The 19,585-nt window shown below is 47.3% G+C and overlaps 1 protein-coding gene across 1 annotated transcript in view; it reads left to right on the forward strand.

The window, feature by feature from the left end:
* The window catches only part of TRPM8 (transient receptor potential cation channel subfamily M member 8), a 92,087-nt gene that overhangs the window by 33,554 nt on the left and 38,948 nt on the right, over positions 1–19,585 (forward strand). Inside the window, exons 11-17 of the mRNA XM_027538264.1 lie at positions 1,540–1,830; positions 3,627–3,722; positions 4,748–4,877; positions 6,342–6,487; positions 7,271–7,383; positions 8,265–8,481; positions 16,483–16,574. Coding sequence (XP_027394065.1) covers positions 1,540–1,830; positions 3,627–3,722; positions 4,748–4,877; positions 6,342–6,487; positions 7,271–7,383; positions 8,265–8,481; positions 16,483–16,574 — 1,085 coding nt within the window. The remainder of the gene's footprint in view (positions 1–1,539; positions 1,831–3,626; positions 3,723–4,747; positions 4,878–6,341; positions 6,488–7,270; positions 7,384–8,264; positions 8,482–16,482; positions 16,575–19,585) is intronic.

The raw sequence follows: 19,585 nt of genomic DNA on the forward strand, positions 1-19,585 counted from the left end.
CTCCAGCTGATGGTTCTCTGTGGTGTCAGATCTTCTGGTGTTTACTCGTGAGTGTTATTCGCTTCGTCATGTCTGACTCTTTGTGACCCCATGGACTGTATGTAGCCCGCCAGGCTCCTCTGTCCATGGGATTCTCCAGGCAAGAATACTGGAGTGGGTTGCCATTCCTTGTTCCAGGGGATCTTCCTGACCCAGGGATTGAATCCAGGTCTCCTGCATTGCAGGTGGATTCTTTACTGTCTGAGGCATCTGGATTTTAATGCTGGAATTGTGGATTTTTATGAACCATCTAATTTTTTATTAATTTTTATTGCAGTATAGTTGCTTTATAGGACTTTATAGTGGTTTTGTAGGACTTCCCTTTAGCTCAAGTGGTAAAGAATCTGCCTGTGATGCAGGAGACCAGGGTTCAATCCCTGGGTCGGGAAGATCCTTTGGAGAATGGAATGGCAACCCCCTCCAGTATTCTTGCCTGGAGAATCCCATGGACAGAGGAGCCTGGTGGGCTACAGTGCATGGGGTTGAAAAGAGTCAGACACGACTGAGCGACTAACACACACACATGGTTGCTTTAGAGTGTTGTTAGTTTCTGCTGCATGGCAAAATGAATCAGCCGTACGTGTGCACATGTCCCCTCCCTTCCGGATTTCCTTCCCATTTAGGACACCATGGTGCATTGAGTTCCCTGTGTTATACAGTATATTCCTATCAGTTTTCTATTTTATACATAGTCTAATTGTTAATGTTGGCAACTGAATCAAACTGTAAAAAATATTGGGTTGGTCAAAATATTCATTCAGGTTTTGAAACACACGAGCGAACTTTTGGGCGACCCAGTACTAAGGAGGACGTTGGGAACCAGTGGTGTGATCTGTGGACCACTGGTTTGTGCCTGAAGAATGTATTCATTATTAAGATTTTCAATAGGCTTCTATGGGATAAGACTTATCAGGAGCCCAGACAGTAGAGATAAAGGGAAATAATAACTGGGTATCACTGTCAGGTGTTCCAGTAACTCATGGTTTTTGAACATGGCCAGGCGTTTGCCTCATGGTGTGTGAAGGGCAGTAGGGTGACCCCACGGCACAGACAGAAGAGTTGGTTGGTGGTTGGCTCATAATGGTGTCTACTGTAGACCTCAGAGAAGTGGTGTGAGCTGGATGGCAGGTTCCCTGCCCCCTAACAGAGCCAGTGCTTCTGTACGAGACATTGGGATCAATTCTTGATCAATGTCACCCCTATATGGTGCCATCGTCTGCACTTTACCATAGCACAAGGCCAAGTCCCATCCAAACCCACGTCTGGCTGATTTCAGATCCCACCATGCTGCTTCCTTCTCCTGCCGCAACGCTTGAGCTAAAATCCAACATTGTGTTACAACTGAAAAGATAAATTTTATTTCCAAAGCAGAACTGAAAGAGAATCTGATAATCCTGTTACTTTGTGGTTGAAAATGCGATGGAAGCTGAGAAAGAAAATGGCTTGCTTCTTTAATTGGATTTAGTGTGTGCGCCCTCTCTCTGTGCTCTTTCTCCTCAGTCTGCTGACCTTCAGGAAGTCATGTTTACAGCTCTTATAAAGGACAGACCCAAGTTTGTCCGCCTCTTTCTGGAGAATGGCTTGAACCTGCGGAAGTTCCTCACCAATGATGTCCTCACGGAGCTCTTCTCCAATCACTTCAGCTCCCTGGTGTATCGAAACCTGCAGATCGCCAAGAATTCCTATAATGATGCCCTCCTCACCTTTGTCTGGAAACTGGTTGCTAACTTCCGAAGAGGCTTCCGGAAGGAAGACAGGAATAGCAGAGATGAAATAGACATAGAGCTCCATGTATGTACTGGGATGGCTGTCTGCCTGAATACTCTGATCTCTTGAGTCTTCCTTCAGAAAAATCTCTCTACCTCTCTAGATTCCTACTCCCTAGATTCCTACCTAATCACCATCATGTAGTCAACATATTGGGTTTGTTAATTTTCTTGCCCTACTTCATTTATTTAAGCTAGCAGATCCTACTGAGATAATAAATGGTGCATTTTCTTGCTTTATTCTTTGTGCTATATTTACAAGTAGTTATTGCAGTGTTTATTAATTGCAGAGGTTGGTGTGATCACTTTCTGAAGGTATCTAACAGAGAACAGGGGCAAAGAAATGGCAACCTGTTCATGCCTTAGCCTTTTAGATGTGATCTGCCTAAAACAGTTCTGTGCTATCCATGCAAAGGACTGGAGAACTGCCAAGTTTTCCTTTGTGAATGAAAAGGGAAGCAAATCTTTCCAAAAGGATAATCCTGGTTTCCACTTGAGAGGATGTTATGGATGTACTACTTATATTCTTTCAAGATTTTCTACTTAAAGGACAGGCAGGGCCAGTTTCCTGCACCAGCAACTCTTTGCTGAAGGCTTGCTCTGCTCAGAGCCCACTGAGGGTCAAGTTGGTGTATAAATACCCCAGCAACCTTCCTGCTCAGAGGGGATAATTCTGAGGCCTGTGTCCTACACTGCCCCCTAGAGTTGCCTAGTGGGACAGTTGTTGTTCAGTGGCTAAGTCATGTCTGACTCTTTGCAGCCCCATGGACTACAGCCCACCAGTCTCCTCTGTCCGTGGGATTCTCCAGGCAAGAATACTGTAGTGGGTTGCCATTTCCTTCTCCAGGGGATCTTCCTGACCCAGCGACTGAACCCACATCTCCTGCATTGGCAGGCAGATTCCCGCTGAGCCACCAGGGAAGCCCCACCTGGTGGGGTTCGTTTCTGGTTATTTACCATGATAACCTGTAGGTCCGTCCTTTTCTAATTTCGTTTCCTCAGCCTCCGAGTGGTTTTCCCGGAATCACTTCTCAAATAAAATGCTTGTCTCAAATCCTTTTACTTCTGGGAAAACTCAAGCTAGGTCATTATCTTTTATAGTTCTCGAATTTTAATATATGTGTGTGTTGCAAAAATCTAAATGAGCTAGGTGTTTGAAGAAGTTGGAAGTGTTTAAAAAGCTGTTTGATTCTATTTATAGTGAAACTCTCCACAGTATCCATAACTGTGCCAGAAACATTTTGTATCTTGGTAAAACTTGAAGGAAAGATTAAAAGGAATCTATACATAGAGTTGTTTTTCTATCTGAAAAAGATTCCCTTAGGCGGCTAAATGAAGCTGGGATTCTAGCTGAAACATTAGGAACTTTGAATAACACTCCAAAGAAATAAATATAGTTTTACATTGTGATAATTGAACTTTAACTATCGGAAAGTCGGAATTTAGACTGAGCATTTTTCTAGATGAGAAGGAGAGTTATATGGTGAGAAGGAATTGCTTTCTCTTCTGGCTGTCAGAGTCATTCAGTTTTTAAATTGCTGTCAGCACATTTTTTTCAGCCTTTATACTTTTCCATCTACTTGTACATTGCCTTTTGTGATAGATCAAAGATTCCGTGTCAGATTATACCACCTGGTGCACTGGGGAGATGAAATGCTCATCCCTATTCTCTGAAAATGGATTCAGGCACCGAGTTACAGAGCCCTCCAAACACGGGGTGCATCCTAGGGCATCCTGACCGCATTTTCATTCTCATACTGGTGTGTCTGCTAAAGTGGTGTTCCAGCTGCAGGTGCTGACTCCCTGCTCTAACCCTCCCAGGATGTGTCTCCTATTACTCGGCACCCCCTGCAAGCGCTCTTCATCTGGGCCATTCTTCAGAACAAGAAGGAACTCTCCAAAGTCATTTGGGAGCAGGTAAACGCCCAATTCCTTGGCAAATGTGCGCTTTGCTGTGGTTGTTCTGACCCTCTCAGAACTCACACATGTGTGCGCATATGTGTCCACGCTCAGTCCTGTCTGACTATTTGCTGCCCCAGAGAGTGTAGCCCACCAGGCTCCTCTATCCTTGAAATTTTCCAGGCAAGTATACTGGAGCAAGTTGCCGTTTCCTTCTCCAGGGGATCTTCCTGATCCAGGCTTTGAAGCTCTGTCTCTTGGATCTCCTGGACTGGTGGATGGATTCTTTACCACTGTTCCACCTGGGGAGCCTAATCTTAAAGCATCACTAATGAAATGAAATATTTGATGTAACGAAAATGGTTGTGGCTTGTTTTTAATGTGAACAGAGGTGTGTTTGGGAGGGGAGGTCTCTGAAAAGTGCTGGCCATTGTGGGCAATCCAGAAAGCACTTACTTCTTAGGTGTGTGTGGATGTGCGATTGTTTTCCAAGTGGATGAGGTTTTTAAGTTTAGTTTAAAAATTAATTTCTAGCTTTATCACATTATAGACAGGAAGGTATGGCCTGTACAAAATCTTCTCTGGGAAATGATTGATATTTTTCTCTGTGATTCCCTACATAATGATTTTTCTAAATGATTTATGAGCAGTTGAAAAGCAGTTACCTTCTCCATTTTTAGAGCCTACAATTAGGTACTGAATATTAATTCACACACAGTCTCACTAACTACATTGTCAGATCTTCGTGTCCTTGGCCACTTTCCCACCTGAGCTCTTATAGCATGGGGGTGGGTCTTCAGACCTCCCACTGCCCCATCGAACTATCAGCTTGTCCTACATTGATCTTGATACTGTCTTTTTGCCTGTTAATTCCGTGTTCAAGACTGTGAGTATATTCAGGTTCAGGACTCTTGGTGCACATTGCACATCTTGCTGGGAACCCATTTCCTGCTTTTGCCACAATTTTTTCCTTGTCTGACTTTGATGTTGGCTTGACCACAAGGGATTTAGAATTAACGGCAGCATGCTCACTTCTCTGAAAGACCAGGGGCTGTACTTTGGCCGCCCTGGGGGCCAGCAAACTTCTGAAGACTCTGGCTAAGGTGAAGAATGACATCAACGCTGCAGGGGAGTCGGAGGAGCTGGCAAACGAGTACGAGACCCGGGCAGTGGGTAAGCCTCCTGGAATGGGATCCGGGGGTGGCATAGGCACGCTAGGGGGCATTTACTGACTTTCCTAAGATTGAAGGTGGGGAAAAATGGGGGCTTCCTCACCCCACAGCCTCCCAGAGCCATATCCAGGTCAAGTCTAAGTAACTCAGCACCGTAGGAGAGCCTTGGAGTGTTGCTATTCAGAAACCGTGACAGGTCTGAGGTTTCACCTGACATGTGAGCTGATGGGTTAGCCTGCCAGTCTCCCATACCCATACCTAGGGAAGACCCCAGAGCCCTAGTTAGGGGCCGCAGATAGCTTATTACTATGGGAAAGGCAGCATTCAGAACAGCATCCAGGGTTGTTCCTTGTGCCTCGATTCCCCACGGGGTGATGTGAATAAGAGCTGGTGTTGACAGTCCCACAGCTCCCCAAAATCAGGAGACTCAGGGCCTCTATAATATAAGACGACAGGTGAGCTGCCCAGCGCCCTCCAGGGGGAGGTTTCTCATCACCAGGAACAGAGGTGGGCAGAGGCCTTGCTGAGTCTGATGCTCCCGGAACATCTGTCCTCCATTTGCTTCACCTGCCCTTGAACAAAGCTTATCGGTGCCCCTGCTCAGAAGGCCTGGGCCATGCGAGGTGTGAGAAATCCAGGACCAAGTTGCCTCCCAGCAACGCAGAATGTTAGGCCAGTTCTATTTTTTTCCCCCCCACTTGAGAGTTTTAAGTTTGCAGTGTGGCACATTGCCAACTGCAGCCGTGCTTATCTGTTGTCTTATCTAATGAAGAAATCCTCATGAGTTGAGCTTCTCTGCACTGGAAAAAAAAGGTGTCTGATTTTTTTCTTCTAATATATTTAAAATTTGAAGATACCATGTTGATTTCAGATTGATTTAGCTAGTCAATGAATCCTAACATTTGACTTTTAAAATAGCTCCTCTGAGGATCAACACACCAATCTCTTTGTCATAAGAGCACAAAATATGAACTCTTACGTGTCAAAATACGAGACATCCTCAATGCAATTGGTCAGTGTTTTTTTATTACATCATTTTGGCTTTTTTTTTTTTTGGCCCTGTGCCTTAACTGCAGAGACCCTCACCAAGAAAGCACAAAAGGTAAACGAGATAGCTGAGGGTCTGAATCCTCCCCGCTGTGGCTGAGCCCCATCAAAGCGGGGGCGGGGGTGGGGGCTCCCTGTGTTCACTACAGCTCAATGGGCATTTCTGACATCTGCCACCAGGAGGTGCTATGCCCTCCTGGGCATGTAATGGGCATGGGGTACCCAAAGAAGACCCCTTGCCCTGTGGAGAATTCTCTTCTGTTGGCCTTATCTCTGCCTTTTATAAACCAGGAGAGTCACAGCCGGGGTTTTGTGGAAGCCGGGGCTTGGCTGGGGCAGAGGGGACAGGGTGAGAAAGTGCTATGCATTGGCCAGCCCTGCCTCCCTCTTCCCTCTCTCTGGGGATGCTGTCGCTTAGAGCTGTTCACAGAGTGTTACAGCAGCGATGAGGACTTGGCGGAACAACTCCTGGTCTATTCCTGTGAAGCCTGGGGGGGAAGCAGCTGCTTGGAGCTGGCAGTGGAGGCAACCGACCAGCATTTCATTGCCCAGCCCGGGGTCCAGGTGAGCAGCATGCCGTCACCAAACGGCATGCCTAAAAATGGGCCTTTCTCATCAGCTGGCTCTCGGGACCCAGGGTTACCTCTAGCTCGGTGTAGGGATGGGCCAGTTACACAAGCTCTCTGAGCCTTAGTTTCCTTATCTGTAAAATGGGCAGAGTAGGGGGTAAAGAAAGGCTTGCTATGAGGATTCAGTGAGACAGTCTGTGAGTGGAGCCGGCCCTTTATGGTAGCAGTTACTGTCACAGCCGTTATCCGTAGTATTGGGAGCAGGGAATTTAGTGTGAAGTGGGTTCAGCCACTGTAGGTGCTTTCTGACTTGAATTACACTCACAGCAATTTGTGTCTTGTGCCTCAGGTTTGGGAGGGGAGATATTTCACCCACCATCCCAGCTGGAGGAAAGGTAGGGAAGGGGACAGACTGACATTCACCTACACACTCCTCGTATGTGCAATCACGCTTTATCTTCACAGCATGCGTGCAGGTCAACATCATCCTGTTTTACTGACGAAGACTTGCACAATAAAAATTACACTTGGTTAAGGTTCGTAGGTTTAGTGAATTTGGACTCATACAGCCTCTATTTTAAAGTCCACAGAACTGAAAATCAAGCAGAAGTTTCAGTGGTTTAATCATAGCCCCTTAGAATCCAGGTAACCAATATAAAAGAATAAGGATCTCAATTCAGAGAGTGAGGGGAGGTTTGAGGGCTGGGAAGAAAGGTTGCACACCATCCAGCAAGTCATTGCACTGATAAGGACCTGTTCCTTTGTCTGTTTCCTCTAGAATTTTCTTTCCAAGCAGTGGTATGGAGAGATTTCCCGAGACACCAAGAACTGGAAGATTATCCTGTGTCTGTTTATTATACCCTTGGTTGGCTGTGGCTTTGTATCATTTAGGTATGAAACCAAGGTACACAATAGTGTGTGCGTGTGTACATGCATCTGTGAATGTGTGAGCACGTGTGCGTGCACATGCATCTGTGTGTGTATATGCATCTATGTGTGTAGACATACTTGCATGTGTACAAACATACATGTGCATGCACACGCACCTGTGTGTGTACACGCACCTGTGGGTGTATAATCGTCTGTGTGTATACATATATCTGAGGCTGTAGATGTACTTGTGTGTGTACAAGCATCTGTGTGTGTGTATATGCACCTGTGGGTGTATAAGTGTCTGTGTATATACAGACATCTGTGTGTATAGATGTACTTATGTGTGTACAAACATTTCTCTGTGTGTACATACATCTCTCTGTGTATAGATGTACTTGTGTGTGTACAAGCATGTGTGTACAAGTGTCTGTGTGTAGATGTACTTGTGTGTTTATAAGCATCTATGTATGTACACGCACCTGTCGGTGTATGAGCATCTGTGTGTACATGCATATGTGTGTGTACATTCTTCTGTGTGTGTACAAGCATCTGTGTCTGTACAAGTGTCTGTGTCTGTGCACACATCTCTCAGTGTGTGCTCTTGTGTAAAGAAAGCATTGTAAGGCCTGGAATTTATGACGTCCACTCTAGTGCCTGCACACATTAGGTCTGGGATCTCTGTGGGTTTTCCCTGGGTTTGAAACAGGCAGAAGTGGGGTCATGTCCTTATATCTGAGGCAGAATTTGGATCTGGTAGCCAAACAATGCCAAGGCTGAATTCTGGCTGCCTGGCCCCAGCCCGGCTGTGGGTCTGTGTTCATCTGCGTTCAGCAGGGGAGATGAGGCCCACACAGCGATGCTGGCTGGGATGGTGACAGGGCTCTCTCCTCTCGGTCCAGGAAGAAGCCCCTGGACAAGCACAGGAGGCTCCTGTGGTACTACGTGGCCTTCTTCACCTCCCCGTTCGTGGTCTTCTCCTGGAACGTGGTCTTCTACATCGCCTTCCTCCTGCTCTTCGCCTACGTGCTGCTCATGGATTTCCACTCTGTGCCCCACGCCCCAGAGCTCGTCCTCTACGCGCTCGTCTTTGTCCTGTTCTGTGATGAAGTGAGACAGGTAGGTCAGCCCTCACGTGCGTGCCCCCTCCTGTCCTCAGTGGGTGGGGGCTTCCTACTGCCATGGAGGAACAGAAGCTGCTCCTGAAGTTCCAAAGTCACTATGTCCCCCAAACAAACGTTCTCCTTAGGTGATCACCCGTGAACACGAAGACGCACTTCCGTGAGATCTCAGCCCCAGGCCCAGGCTTTGCTCTGTAATTAATGTTAATGGAGATGAATTACTCGGGATCAGCAATGTGTTCAAAGAGCAGGTTGACCTTGGACTCTAAACCCACTCCTGTGTTTAGGGATTGGGAGCTATTTGTGGCCCTGTCAGTACCATCGCCGGGGGAGGCGGCACCATGCATGGCAGGGAGACCGGAAGGACTTGCCGTTTAAGAGCATCTCAATGTGCAGTGTGTCAGATTGACAATGTTGGGAAGAATTCATATTCATTCTTGTGAATTTCAGGGAGTTCGTTTCAATTATTCATGGTGCTTTTCTGTAGTTTCTTGGGATCTGCATTGTTTGACATGCTCTTTCCACCCTTGAATCCAAACTTGGCCCAGGCTGGGCATGTATCAGTGTTCAGTTAATAGTTGTTGAATAAATAAATGTTGATGTTGAAGGTCAGTGCTGTCCTTAAACCATCATAAAAAGTCATCCAGAAAACCCTTTTAAAATGGTAATTTGTAAAGTGTATGAGAATTGCTCTTGCCATCACTCTCGTCCCATATGAGCCCAAATGCAAAAACATATCCATTCAACAAGTATGGCCTAGGTGCCTATAGTCTGTGAGGTGCTGTGCCAAGTGATACAAGATGTTTGGAGGGGCAAAGGATACTGGTTTTGACCACACAGAGTCACTGCCTAGAATGGGAATCCTAAATTGGTTTCAATTATCATGCCAACTCTAATACTTTTTGGTGCCTTCTAGGATCCCTGGCAATGGCACTCCACTCCTGTACTCTTGCCTGGAAAATCCCATGGACAGAGGAGCCTGGTAGGCTGCAGTCCATGGGGTCGCTAAGAGTCGGACATGACTGAGCGACTTCACTTTCACTTTTCACTTTCATGCATTGGAGAAGGAAATGGCAACCCACTACAGTGTTCTTGCCTGGAGAATCCCAGGGACGGCAGAGCCTGGTGGGCTGCCGTCTATGGGGTCGCACAGAGTCGGACACAACTGAAGCGACTTAGCAGCAGTAGGATCCCTGGGTTGAGAAAGATTCTGAGGCTCTGTTTTCAGCAGGAGCGCACCTTAATGAATTAGCAGCATCTGCCATGGGCACAAGGAATGGCAGAAGTCCTGGCACCAGTGCCCTGAATCTGCCTTTGCTTGTCCAGTAGGTGGGAGTTTCAGGTGTGGACTGGAGATGGGGTACAGGTGGAAGTGTGTTGAGCATGGTGAGATTATCAGGCTTCTGGTCTGATAATCTCCCCCAGCAGGTCTCCCCCAGGATCTGGTCCTGCTAAAGTGCAAAAGGCTTCTGTGATTTCGGATCAGCCTCACGGGAGCCCCAGCACTGGATCAGGAGGTCACAGTTCAGCCCAGGGACCTTCTGTATGAGCCCATGAGGGCTAGGGCTGCGATGATGGCAGGGCTAGGGCAGGCTGCGATGATGAAGCACCACCAGGTGGCTGAAACAGTGCAAGTTCATCACCTCATTGTTCTGAAGGTCAGAAGTCTGAGATCAGGTTGTGGGCAAGGTTGGTTCCTTCTGAGAATGCAAGGAAGAGCCTGTTTGAGGCCCCTCCCTGGTTCCTGGAGACTTGCTGGCCATCTTTGCTGTTCCTCTGCTGGCGATGTGTTGTTTGATCCCTGTCCTCATGCCCACACCACCTTCTCCCCATGTGCGTGTCTCTGTCCCAGCCTCCCTTTGTCATGAGGACACTAATCGTTGGGTCAGGGGCCCATCCTGCTCCAGTATGACCTCATTTTAGCTAATCCACACCTGCAAGGACTCTACTTCCAAACAAGGTGCTGGGGGGGGGATTCCTTAGAAGTATCAATTTGGAGGGGACATGGTTTGACCCACAACTCCTTCCATGCAGTCTATCAGTGCTTTCTTTACTTGCTAGTTCTCTCTCTCTTTTTTGGACTTAACTGCATATCAGCAGCCAGGGTATGAAAATACCTGCATGAGAGAATCAGAGAAAGATGGAAGGAGAGTCAACAATTAGAAATGGGCCATCGTGAGAGTTAACCAAGTTAAACTAGCACCTCTTGAGTTATGTTGTCATGGGAGTTGGCACTGCCCAGGGTCACACATGCTTCCTCCTAGACCAGTGGGGTCGGGGCTGGGGCCTTGCCTCCCTGCCTTTGCTCCACTCCCGGGTGTGGTTGACTACCTTTCAAAGCCACATCAAAGAGAAAGTTTAGCTACTGCAGAGAAAGACGATGAAAGGGTGAGTTTGAGGGGCTTTGGCTGGCTGCTGGGGGAAAGCCCTGAGTCTCACACCATCTTGGAGGCTAGCAGACCTCTTGTCCTCTGTGGGTGGGGGATGCCCAGCAGGGAAATAAGTCATGAGCCCAAAGAAGTGGAGAGGGAGAGAGAAAGAGAAAACCAGCAGGAATTGCAAACAGCATGGTTGTTGTTCAGCTGTTTAGTTGTGTCTGATTCTTTGTGACCCCATGGACTGCAGCATGCCAGGATTCCCTGTCCTTCACTATCTCCCAGAGTTTGCTCAAACTCATGTCCATTGAATCGGTGATACCATCCAGCCGTGTCATCCTCTGTCATCCCCTTCTCCTCTGGCCCTCAATCTTTCTCAGCATCAAGGTCTTTTCCAGTGAGTCAGCTCTTTGCATCAGGTGGCCAAAGTACTGGAGTTTCAGCTTCAGCACCAGTCCTTGCAATGACTATTCAGGGTTGATTTCCTTTAGGATGCACTGGTTGGATCTCCTTGCAGTCCAAGGGACTCTCAATAGCATGGTAGTAACTGAATTTCTTTGATCTTCTGGTTTCCTGTCCTTAAATGGGCATCTTTCCTACTGTAAGCGGTAATTTTTTTCTGTTTTATTGAAATATTGTGACATAACCCTGTATCCATTCCAGGTATGTAGTATAATGACTTAACGTACATAGAACTATGAAATGATAGCCACAGGAAGTCCCAGAGAGGAGCCACAGGACCGGATGCCTTGTGAGGCAACCTCGCCCATCTCATCCGCATCAACTCTACTGGGGAGTTCCAGCTCCTCGCCCAAACTCTGCTCCTGACCAGAAGTGGGTGGCAGGGGAATGACTTCATTCAGACATTTGGTTTTTATTCACATTTAATCCTTGGGTACTAGCATAGCAGCTGGCGCTATTGCGTTTCCGGCAAGCGTGTGTATCTTTTTAATAAATGAACTGAGAAGGCAGGGTCTTCCTGACTGAACCCCAGAGCTGTGCTGTGACTGAGAATAAGTGGGGAGCCCTGAGACCAGAGCCAGGCTTTGGGGAGGAAGCTTGCAGGAAGGGCTCAGGGGTAGCTTTTTGGGCAGTGGGTGCTGTTGGCAGCTGCTTCTTAGAACAATTGATAAAAAGTTCTTTTCCTGCTCTTAACTGCCCTTTACTCACACTCCCAACATTTCTCCCCTAGTCCCACTCCTGACCCTGCCTCCTGGCTGCATTTCATCACAGAGCCTGCGATGTGATTCCCAAGGTCATCTGTATCCTCCAGGCACCTAAAGGAGCATCAGGTCCAGAGAGAGGGCGTCTCCTGGACTGCTTCAGGGGCAGAGCTGGGCCTGAATGGAGGACGCAGGGAGAGTCATCCTGGCTCAAGCCAACACACTTCATCCATGCCCTCCTTCTTTGAACAGATATTTATTGAGCACCTACTGGGTGCCAGGCAGTGTTTAGACCCCAGGGATGAACCAAGCAGGCAAACATCTCTGTCCTCATAGACTTTTTACCAGTTAGAGATGACCGTCAGGGTCACTTCTGAGAGCTTTCAAGGAGAGGAGGTGAGCATGGCAGGTAGTGTAGAATGAGCGAGTTTTGAGTTGATGGGGAGATTGGCGGAGAGGACCCAAGAGAGTGAAATTCTAAGTCCTCTCAGCACAAGTGTGTCCCTTCAGATTCGGATGCATATCAACTGCTCATCACTGATTTGGGTCATGCAGGAAGGAGTCTCAGGACAGGTGTGTTTAGCTTGGAGAGGGGCTCTGGGCAGGCGGAGTGCATGGAGAGTTGCCCAGGAGAGACACGGGGACTCTGCGTGGGAGGACGGCGGGCTAGTGTGCTCCCAGTTATTCCCCAGGCCTGACGTGATGCCCACAGCGTCCGACTGGGTCCCAGCTGTCCTGCCTTCCAAATGGGTGATATTGGACCGTGTGTAGCTCTGTCCCATGGACGGAGGAGCCTGGTAGGCACAGAGTGGGGTTGCACAGAGTCGGACACGACTGAAGCGACTTAGCAGCAGCAGCAGCAGCAGGTCTGTCCAAGTTTGCCCTCTCTTTCTCTGTAAAAAGTTATTCTTTTAAATTTATTTTTAGTTGGAGGATAATTGCTTTCCAATGTCGTGTTGGTTTCTGCCGTACAACGTGAATCAGCTATCAGTATAAATACACTCCATCCCTTTCGAGCCTCCCTCCTACCTGCCCATCCCACCCCTCTAGGTCATCACAGAGCACCGAGCTGACCTCCCCGTGTTACACGGCGGCTTCCCGCTAGCTGTCTGTTTCACGCGTGCTGGTGTGTGTGTCAATGCTGCCGTCTCAGTTTGTACCCCGTCCTTCCCCAGCTGTGCCCTCAAGTCTGTTCTCCATGTCTGAGTCTCCATCCCTGTCCTGCGATTAGATTCATATCTAATCATATCTCTAGATTCCACATGTATGCATTGTACGCGTGCATGTTCAGTCACGTCATGTCTGACTCTGCGACCCCCATGAACCGTAGCCCTCCAGGCTCCTCTGTCCATGGGATTCTCCAGGCAAGAGTACTGGAGTGGGTTGCCATTTCCTCCTCCAGGGGATCTTCCTGACCCTGGGATCGAACTCACATCCCCTGCGTCTCCTTCATTGCAGGCAGATTCTTTTACTACTGAACCATCAGGGAAGGCCTATATATATGCATTAATATACGATACTTGTTTTTATCTTTCTGACTTACTTCATTCTGTATAACAGGTTCTAGGTTCATCCTGTAAAAATTCTTGAAGGGGCAGTTTGAATCCAGCAACCTTGCGTATTAAGGCAATGGTGAAGGACATGCTTAGGGTCAGGAGCGCGGGGCCCAGGCCAGCCCTGCCATCCGAGAGCCGCTCTGATTGTGTGGTCTGTGAGCCAGTCTGCGATGCCAGCCAGCCTTGCTGATTCTTGTCATTACAGAACTCTGACACTAGAGATCGCTGTTTCCCCTCAGGTGTGCAGTCTCAGGCCTTTGGAATCCTCCATGCGGTTGGTTTCCTCAAACCATCAGTTCTGCCAGCCTGGTACTGTCTTAATTAACCCAATTCACACTTGTTAGCGAAAATCAAAACCAGGCGGGATGCTACCTGTTTCAGATCGTGTCTGAGTGTCAAACGCATGCTCCTCGGTGTCTGCCTGGGTCCCCTTGCCCGTGGGGGGATGGTGGTGGCAGAGGTTGCTCTGTTAATTGGAATTTTTAACCAAGGCAATCAATGAGAACAAACAGAGTTAGTTGCTAAATAGCTCTTAGGTCTGTTAAGCAGTCTGTGAATGTTTATTTAAAATGAGGCAAGTCCCAGCATCCCTTCGTGGAGAGCACACTCATTCTTCAGGGCCTCGAATCCCCCAGTCCTGAGAAAGATGGTGAAATACGGTGTTTTATGAATGTAGCCTGACCCTGGCATTCCTTCCAGAAAAGAGACTGCTGTTCCTTTTTAAAGATGTCTTCTTACTGTAACAGTGTCTCCCAGCCGCAGAATTGATGTACTTACCGTTCCTCCCATCACGGGTTCAGAGGCTAAGCCAGCTGGCGCTGTCCGGTTGCCCTGTGCCTACCTGCCTCGCAGGCCAAGGTCTCAGAGAGGGAAGTAGGTGGCAGGGAGAGCCTGTCCCAGCCGCCCTCATCTTGCCCTGGGTGGGTGGGGACCCACGTCACTGGGCTCACCCAATGGACCGTTCTGAGCCCATGAGATCCGCCACCCACAGGGGAACAGGGTCAGATCAGGCTGCTTATATCTGGGGGATTTTTTTTTTTCGTATTTTTTTTAAATTTTTTATTTTGTATTGGGGTATAGCCAATTAAGGGCTCCCCCGGTGGCTCACTGGTAAAGAACCCACCAGCCAAATGCAAGAAATGTAGGAGACCCAGGTTCAGTCCCTGGGTTGGGAAGATCCCCTGGAGAAGAGAGGGCAACCCACTCCCCTGTTCTTGCCTGGAGAATCCCATGGGCAGAGGAGCCTGGCGGGCTACAGTCCATGAGGTCGCAGAGTCAGACATGACTGAATCGACTGAGCATGCATGCACATAGCTGACTAACAATGTCGTGATAGTTTCAGCTGAACAGTGAAGGGACTCAGCCGTACAAATACATGTATCCATTCTCACCCAAACTCCCTCCCATCCAGGCTGCCACACAACATTGAGCAGAGTTCCATGTGTTGTATGATAGGTCCTTGTTGGTTATCCATTTTAAATTTAGCAGTGTGTACCTGTCCATCCCAAACTCCCTAACCACCCCTTCCCCTGGTACACCTGAGGGATTGTAATACTTTCTTGGTGTTTGATTTCATAATGTTCTCACCGCCTTGCCCACTAAAGTTGCCATTTGCATTTATTAACGAATGAAGAGAAGGGCTTCCTGAGAAATTGATGCTGTTTCTTGAATCTCTTCCAAGTCTAAGACTGGGGGATCCCCATGGACTGTAAAGAAGCAGGGTGATGCTGGAGAGAGGAAACCGGATTTCAGAACCCCGAGACCCACCACTTGCTGCCTTTCTGTCTTTGGGCGAGTTCCTTTGCTTCTTTTTCTCAGGCCCTGGTTTCAGGTGTAGAATAGGAAAGGAGATATCTGGATAGCGGGTGGCCCATGGTGGTGAGTTCATGTAGTAGAGTTGAAAAGTGCCGTGTTCCTTTGATGACGCGTGTTTGTTGTTATTTTCCTCTTCCCTGAGTAAGGCAGGTACATGGTTTCCTTATCTGAGCTCACTGGGACCTTTGGTCTTACCTCCCCTCCGACCCTTATCACGTTTCATTTTAAACATGTTTAACATCTATCTTTCCCATGGGCCAGTGGATTCCTTCAAAGTCCACGTTGCACCCAATCTGATGTCTTTGTGTCTCAGGAGCCCACCACAGGTATTTGCAATCCTGTGGACTCTCAGTAAATATGTTCTGACTGGATAAGCAAATGACAGGTGAGATGACCTCCCTGGAATCACCCAAATCTAGTGGATGGATTGCCAGAGAGGCTGTCCAGATGCAGCCTCTTCTAATGGAGAATCTTATCCCTCTTCAAGTGTTTTCCTGACATGCTTTCTTCTGAGAAATCATGACTGATATATGCACATCATGACAAAAAGATCCTTAAGACACATTGTTCACATCAGTCATTTCTGTGACCACATCTGTTCCCTTAGGTGCCATGTGTAGCACCTGCGTGCAAAAAAGGGTTTTTTAAACTTCTAAAAAAAAGTTCCCTTTTAAAGACCTTTTATTGTCATGTGTCAGAAAATATTTATAGGAAACACACAAATCTGTGATGACGGCAGTATGGGTAACAGCCTTGAAGAGTTGTCCAGTGTGCAGCCTACACCACTGTACGTGGCGGTTGGGGGAGGGTTCCAACTTGGCCCACACAGGCTCTGCAGGTTCCTTTTTAAAGAACAGTAAGGATCCCTGTGTCTTTTTTTCCTTGACTTTGTTAGCAACATATGAGCAACAGAACAGCAGGCATGTGACCTTACTTTCCAATCCCCCGGGAATCACAGGGGTCAGTTGCAGGGCATACTTGGTACATCACAGACTCAAAATGGATCTGGAGAGAAATGTGTGAGCGTGAATAAACCTGGACGCAGCTGATGTTCCAGCTGCTGTGTCCTTTCTGTCCCTCTGCTCTGCAGTGGTGCGTGAACGGCGTGAATTACTTTACCGACCTGTGGAACGTCATGGATTCACTCGGGCTTTTCTACTTCATAGCGGGGATTGTCTTTCGGTAAGTAGTCCTCAGCACATCTTCAAGTGTCAGTGTGCGGATTCTCTCAGTTGGAAAGGTGGAGGAGAGACATTTCAAGCCCGAGATAAGTGAGATAGGGTGAAATATGGTCCTGATATTTTATGAATACAGGGCTTCCCTGGTGGCTCAGTGCTAAAGAACCCACCTGCCAATGCAGGAGACAGGGGTTCGATCCCTGGGTCGGGAAAATCCCCTGGAGGGGGAAATGGCAATCCACTTCAGTATTCTTGTCTGGGAAATTCCACGGACAGAGGAGCTTGTGGACTACAGTCCATGGGGTCACGAAGAGTCAAATACGAGTTAGCGACTAAGCAGCAACAGCAGCAACGTTATGAGTATGGTGGTGGTGGTTGAGTCACTAAGTCGTGTCTGACTCTTGCAATCCTGTGGACTGGGGCCTGCCAGGCTCCTCTGTCCATGGGACTCTCCAGGCAAGAATACTGGAGTGGGTTGCCATTTCCTTCTCCAGGGGATCTTCCACCCACTCAGATCTAGGAATCGAACTCAGGTCTCCTGCATTGCAGGCAGATGATTTACCAACTGAGCTATGAGGGAGTAGACTATCTCCAGAACACCATTCAGAAAAGCGGTGGCTATTCCTTTAAAAAAATGTTTTCTTACTACAGCAGTCCCTCTGAACCCCAGAATTGGTTTGCTTACAGTTCTTCCCATCACGTGGCCGGAGGGTGAGCTGGTCTGGGGCTGCCCAGTTGCTATGTATCCTCCCTGTCCCCCCCATTTAGAGATTATTACAAATGCCTGTTGTCTCTGCCTCTTAGAGACACAGCCTGGTTGATATAAAGTTGTGTCTCCTCTCATCCCCCCTCTTGGTGATCTGTAATTGGAAAGGGGTTCTTCATGGTTTTTCTCTTTGTGCTTGTATAATTTGGGGAGAGGGAATTAGAAATTGAGGGCCCTAGAGAATGATGAAGGTGTAAATATCACACAGCGTTTTGCTTTGAGGCCATATAATCTAACATGCATTTAACTTCAACTCGAATGTTGGTTCTGGAGCCTGCCCTCCCAGCTGCAAGGTTTCCTCAATCTCAGAACTCATGATTGGAAAAACCAGTTGGAAATTGTGTTTGGAGGGAAAAAGCAACATGACTTCACCTGATAGGGATATTGGGGTGCACCCAAACCGTGAACCCCCTTGCCCAGTCCTGCTCCTTCCAGACCTGCCTCCCCAGTAGCTTCAAGGTGAAATTCCTGGTTCTGATGGAGCAGAGAAGCTTTTCTATTCGTATTTACACCCACTTAAATCAAATCCCTTATGATTATACAGTGGAAGTGAGAAATAGATTTAAGGGCCTAGATCTGATAGAGAGAGTGCCTGATGAACTATGGAATCAGGTTCGTGACATTGTACAGGAGACAGGGATCAAGACCATCCCCGTGGAAAAGAAATGCAAAAAAGCAAAATGGCTGTCTGGGGAGGCCTTACAAAGAGCTGTGAAAAGAAGAGAAGCAAAAAGCAAAGAAGAAAAGGAAACATATAAACATCTGAATGCAGAGTTCCAAAGAATAGCAAGAAGAGATAAGAAAGCCTTCTTCAGCGATCAATGCAAAGAAATAGAGGAAAACAACAGAATGGGAAAGACTAGAGATCTCTTCAAAAAAATCAGAGATACCAAAGGAATATTTCATGCAAAGATGGGCTTGATAAAGGACAGAAATGGTATGGACCTAACAGAAGCAGAAGCTATTAAGAAGCGATGGCAAGAATACACAGAAGAACTGTACAAAAAAGATCTTCACGACCCAGATAATCACGATGGTGTGATCACTGACCTAGAGCCAGACATCCTGGAATGTGAAGTCAAGTGGGCCTTAGAAAGCATCACTACGAACAAAGCTAGTGGAGGTGATGGAATTCCAGTTGAACTATTCGAAATCCTGAAAGATGATGCTGTGAAAGTGCTACACTCAATATGCCAGCAAATTTGGAAAACTCAGCAGTGACTACAGGACTGGAAAAGGTCAGTTTTCATTCCAATCCCAAAGAAAGGCAATGCCAAAGAATGCTCAAACTACCACACAATTGCACTCATCTCACATGCTAGAAAAGTAATGCTCAAAATTCTCCAAGCCAGGCTTCAGCAATATGTGAACCGTGAACCTCCTGATGTTCAAGCTGGTTTTAGAAAAGGCAGAGGAACCAGAGATCAAATTGCCAACATCTGCTGGATCATGGAAAAAGCAAGAGAGTTCCAGAAAAACATCTATTTCTGCTTTATTGACTATGCCAAAGCCTTTGACTATGTGGATCATCACAATAAACTGTGGAAAATTCTGAAAGAGATGGGAATACCAGACCACCTGACCTGCCTCTTGAGAAATTTGTATGCAGGTCAGGAAGCAACAGTTAGAACTGGACATGGAACAACAGACTGGTTCCAAATAGGAAAAGGAGTACGTCAAGGCTGTATATTGTCACCCTGTTTATTTAACTTATATGCAGAGTACATCATGAGAAACGCTGGACTGGAAGAAACACAAGCTGGAATCAAGATTGCTGGGAGAAATATCAATAACCTCAGATATGCAGATGACACCACCCTTATGGCAGAAAGTGAAGAAGAACTAAAGAGCCTCTTGATGAAAGTGAAAGTGGAGAGTGAAAAAGTTGGCTTAAAGCTCAACATTCAGAAAACGAAGAACATGGCATGCAGTCCCATCACTTCATGGGAACTAGATGGGGAAACAGTGGAAACAGTGTCAGACTTTATTTTTTGGGGCTCCAAAATCACTGCAGATGGTGACTGCAGCCATGAAATTAAAAGATGCTTACTCCTTGGAAGGAAAGTTATGACCAACCTAGATAGCATATTCAAAAGCAGAGACATTACTTTGCCAACAAAGCTCCGTCTAGTCAAGGCTATGGTTTTTCCCGTGGTCATGTATGGATGTGAGAATTGGACTATGAAGAAGGCTGAGCGCCGAAGAATTGATGCTTTTGAACTGTGGTGTTGGAGAAGACTCTTTAGAGT

Source organism: Bos indicus x Bos taurus, chromosome 3, assembly GCF_003369695.1.
Source record: "Bos indicus x Bos taurus breed Angus x Brahman F1 hybrid chromosome 3, Bos_hybrid_MaternalHap_v2.0, whole genome shotgun sequence".
Lineage (NCBI taxonomy): Eukaryota > Metazoa > Chordata > Mammalia > Artiodactyla > Bovidae > Bos > Bos indicus x Bos taurus.